Source organism: Ricinus communis, chromosome 10 (assembly GCF_019578655.1).
Source record: "Ricinus communis isolate WT05 ecotype wild-type chromosome 10, ASM1957865v1, whole genome shotgun sequence".
Lineage (NCBI taxonomy): Eukaryota > Viridiplantae > Streptophyta > Magnoliopsida > Malpighiales > Euphorbiaceae > Ricinus > Ricinus communis.
The window spans coordinates 3,298,176-3,303,384 of record NC_063265.1 but is presented as its reverse complement, the minus strand read 5'-3'; the positions used below and the strand labels follow the sequence as shown (position 1 = coordinate 3,303,384).

Below are 5,209 nucleotides of genomic sequence, written 5' to 3'. Positions count from 1 at the left end.
CAAAATTCCAATCAATTGATTATGGCATACTGGTCAGACATAATAAAAGTCCAACTTTCAGATAAAAAGGAAAATCAAAAGGGAAATGGCCTAATTATTTTTGAGAAGGAAAGCAACTTGCGTTCCAAATTTAGATGCCGGGTCTCAAACAACACATCTTAATTGCATGTTAAATAGTGGCCATTAGCCATTTCAACTTTCACTATCTCAAGACTTAATAATGACTTATTCATTGCTTCTGAAAATACAACCAAACCCTGCAAAGCAGATGTGGTCCTCTAATGGATGATTCAATACATTGCTCTAATCATTATGATACTTACATGTAGGAGAGAGAGAGAGCACCGACAAGTGAACACCCACCATTTATTGGCTGCCTGGTCATTCTGTATTAATGTCATGAATTTTCAGTCTTGAGTGAAACTGTAATGAAGCATCATTGAAAGGTGATAATGCAGGAGCTTGCATATGAACGAAAGCAACAAAAGTAGATGCAGGACGGGTACTGATATCACAATGATACTTGGAGGAATATAATCTACAACTAAATACCCACCACTAGATTAGCCAACTTGTAACTATACACATCAATGAAATAATTTTTCAGTTTGGTAGACTGAACTAAAAGAGATGAAATAAATTACTAGCTTTACTGTTTGTTATTATGATATTTCCTGTTACATCCTATCATGCTCCATTACATTCGTAAGGAATGCAAGAAAGTGAAAATAAGTGATACAGGAACAAAATGCTAGAAATTTTGCAATTTATATATATATATATTATATATTCGTATTTTAATTGGTCCATTAGAAGGCGTAAGTAGTGGACTATATATAAGGGACAAAAACCCTCCACAAATCTCACCATAAGATAATTAATGCGCCATCAAGATTGATGCATAGAGTGCCTCCAACTCTAGAACTTACTCCCCACTCCTCATCCCCTGTAAGTAAATAGATAATCTTTCTCCAACTTGGTTATGCAGTCGATATCTGATCGGTTGGACGTGGAACACATTGCCATCCAGTATAATGCTGGAGGACATTTTTAAGAGCATCTGTAGGGGCCTCCACCGTCCATGTTGGGTAGTATTCTCTGGGATTAAATGTACAGTGTTCAACAGTTTCCGACATTAAGCCTGCTTGAGTTCCACTCACGAAGAAGTCTCCTTCAGACCTTATGAAGCCACTCACAGCTTCCTCCTTGTCAGCCGCCTGAAAAGCCATAACATGGCGGATGATTCAATCTCGATAAACAAACCACAGATTGACAACTGCCAAAGTAACCTAGATCTAACAGGCGGAATAAATTGGACCAATAAAATGTGAATTAGAGTAAATAAGATATCTCAAAGAATAAAATATTAATCGCCTATAATGTGTTTCTGACTACTTAAATGTGAAGTATCATCCTGCAAAAAGTTACTTACAGTTTATTCTAACGTCCATTTTGTATTCAGATCAATCTCCATGCTTCATGGGAAAAGCTTAGTGGAGGTTCACTGATTGGAAACCCATGAACCAGATATGACTAGCACTTGCATATATTCACATAAGACTGCTAAACAGGCATTAAAAAGGAAATTCCTAATCTGATCCTAGTGATCATGAGAATCATTCTTGAAGTTTTTTCTTCCATCAGGCACATATTATATGGCCAGCCTTTTTCCTGTTAGATGGCCTTTTCTTGTAGGGTCGGCAGTAGTGTGTCTATATAGAGCTAGATTTAGATGCCACAAGAAACTAATTAACAAACTTTTGAAGGATAGCAAAGGCCTTCAAACTAATAAAATAAGGACGATGCTTGACTTGCTACTTCAATCTAATGTAAATAATAATACATCTTCCAGGTGGAAAACCATTTGATTGAATTGCTGTCTTCCAGCAGTAAGAGATTTATTGCAATGCAACTGTAAAGAATAGCTGCCAGGTAAAGTTTTAGCCTCAATCTTCTGTACTGCTACATAATTCAACACAACCCACCATCCGCAAACAGAAAAATGCAGACATGCCCACACATACAGAACAAATGAACACTGGCAAGGAAGCCAAGGAGGATATGCACAAAAGCTAGGAAAAAAGAACAATATAAACAGGCCAAATATTGGCACTAGAATGAAACACTTAGGTGTATTTATAAGTATTGGATTTCAGTATCTCAATCCATTGGATATTAATTGAATCTCCATACAAAAATAACTGCAGACGAATCATTAGGCATGTAATATGCTTATGTGTCAGGCTGTATTTAGAGGAAAATTTAATTACAGTTATAAAATTATTTACACCCAAAAAATTTTGTTTGGCATGATCAAATACTCAATAAAAACATCAAAACTTCAGTCATTTTCTGCATGAATTTCAATTTTTCTCTTAAAATCTCTAACATGAATTTCAATTTTTCTCTTAAAATCTCTAACATGTTGATATCTTTCTATCACCAGATTCAGTCAAAACCTAAATAAATAAAATAATCAAGGAATCCAAAAACATTGCTACTTGGATTCATTATTGATCCTTTGATGGGGATTGGAGAATACAGCCATGGTCCAAATAGGCAATTTGTGAGGTCTGGTACATTTCAAATTGAAATTAGAAATTTTTGAGCCAAACATGAACAAAATTCCACATTCCTATTTTCTTCAGGATTACTTAATCTTCTAATGATAGACTATGAATCAACTAAATGATCATGAAAATCCAGCTTTTATGTAAGAAGAATAGAAAAGAACTTGCCTTCTCTGTAAGATACTTAAATGCAACCTTCTTCTGTGCTGCTTCATAAATGTTATATTGGGAATATATCTGATGGCAAAAGATAATAGCAAGATGTTAAATAGTCTCAGAACAGAAAGATGTTAAATTCATGAAAAAGGATAAATGTAAAAGTATTATCACCTGAGCTTCCACACTGGCACAAACAGCATAAATGCCCCAGTTTCTTGTGTAATTATTATACAAATGTACTTTTCCAAATCTAACACGAGGATGCCGTTGGTGAGTCCCATCAAAGAAACAATGGTGAATGGTTACTCGAATGCATCTGTCTCCAATGTGAGATGGATCTGCTCCAATGAGCATTGTCTTGTCATGCTGTGAAAAGTGGCACCTGAAATAGCAGTTAAAGACATGAAATGAAAAGCTGAAGGGAGAAAAAAGAGCAGTTCCTCTAAATGGGATATAGTTTCACCTAGATATGGTAATATCTGTGCTTTCTCGTGTGATATCTATCAGCCCATCATCATAATCGCGAAGGCTGCAACGGTCTATCCATATGTGCTTTGACTTGGGCTTTATCTGAATGGCATCAACATCATGTCCCCTGCCACCTTCAAATTCTAAATTGCAAACAATGACATGCTCGCATTCCTTGAGCCTCAAACCTTTTCCAGTGAGTTTTATTTGTTGACCCCGGCCATCAATTGTCTTATAAGATGATACGCTCAAGTAAGAATGTAGATGAATGGTTCCTGACACTTCAAAGACTATCCAAAGAGGCTCTTTTTTCCGGCATCCATCCCTAAGTGATCCTGGTCCATCATCTGTGATGATGCAAATCTTGGTATAAGCTTAGATTAACAGTACCAATCAATATAGTGTACCACAAATTGTTGCATGATCCACATAGAAAGGTGATCTCAAGAAGCAAATCATTGTCCAGATAATTCAAACCAGAAGAACAGTAGGTTTTGTTCAAAGCATAACCATATTCTCATATTGCTAAATTCAAGAATAGAAAATGAAAATAGTATAGCCAGAATTCAGAATTTCCTAAATTCTGAACTCCCATGTAAATGAAGGCACTGAAAAAGTTACACATGATAGTAGAAAGCTTCAAGATGTCTCCAATATCTGCATATGAAAGTATACTATAACCTAAAATTCTAGCCAACCATCAACAGAAGTTCCATGGTGGAATCTTATGGCACGTATCAGAAAGGGGAATGGAATTCGAATCTTGAAATGGGATTCATCATTGTTTGGTATACAAAGAATCCAAGTCTTCTTTTATTATATTTTTGCATCTGAATTATTTGAATTTTAGCAGAGATGACATCTATTTGAATTTATAATTAAAATGAGGGCCATCAAACTGTATTTAGTTATTCCTAAATAACTTTGGCATAGGATCCTTGGATCTAGGCATCCATCTCTATGTCCATTCCATTTCCGAGGTGTATTAAACATGACCTTAATCAATTAACACTGTATTTCTGCCTCACAATCTAATAATTCTATCTTTACAATTAAGAAAGTAGAGCTAAATATAATTAAAAAAATTAGCGACTATATAATGCAACTAAAGAAAGAAATACAAAATCCATGTCAATATCAATATTGATTCCCAATTTCTTTTTAGAGGAAAAAAGATAACAGGTATATTGAGAGAGAGAGAGAGAGAGAGAGAGAGAGAGCTATATATGAAAAATGACCTGATAAGGTAGTGACGTGATAGAGCTGGCCGTGGAACCCACCAATGGCAAAGCGGCCGAATCCTTCAGCTTGGCCAGCGAGGGCTCGCAAGCTTGAGTCAACATGAGCATAAGGTAAAGAGGTTACCATAGTGTTTTGCTTCAGGTCCTGATTTTGATTCTGGTTTAGTGGCTGCAATCCGTGCTTATTAACGGCTGGAGGAGGTGGAGCAGCTTCAGTTTTGGGGTTGGCGCCGTTATGAATAGGATTCTTGCGATGGTGGTGGCCATGGCCGTGGGAATTTCCCATATTTAAACGGCAAGGATGGGCGGTTATTTTTAGATTAGTTTTGGAACTGAAATTGGTTTGCCAAAGAGCTTTGATAGTGAAACTAAAACTGATCTTAGTTATGTCGGAGGGACTCCGCATTTATTCTTGCTTAAATGTCAATATAAACATATATAATAAAAAAAATTAAAATTAAAATAATAAATATTTTGTTCAATTATATAAATAAATATTATAAATAAAATAATAAAATAATAAAAAAATAATATAACATAATATTTTTTAAAATTATATATATACAAATATTACTATATAAAAAAAATTTAAGATAAAATTTAAAAAATTTATAATTTATTACGATAAAAATTTATTTTTATTTACAGTTGGCCTAAATTAGAACTGTAATTTTTTTTTTACTATGCAGATATTTTATTAAAATACTAAAATATATTCAAATTATAACTTCTCATCTACTATGATATTTAAACTATCAAAACTAAGTTAAT

General features: G+C 34.4%; 1 protein-coding gene across 1 annotated transcript; it reads right to left on the bottom strand.

The window, feature by feature from the left end:
* Positions 1-631: 631 nt before the first annotated feature.
* LOC8261784 (probable pectate lyase 4) lies at positions 632-4,844 on the bottom strand. Its single transcript, XM_002534216.3, has 5 exons — positions 4,436-4,844; positions 3,193-3,544; positions 2,901-3,111; positions 2,739-2,807; positions 632-1,217 (listed from the first exon to the last, which is right to left on the bottom strand). The coding sequence occupies exons 1-5, from the start codon at positions 4,842-4,844 to the stop codon at positions 981-983; spliced, it is 1,278 nt and encodes a 425-aa protein (XP_002534262.2). The 3' UTR covers positions 632-980.
* Between the last annotated feature and the right edge of the window lie 365 nt (positions 4,845-5,209).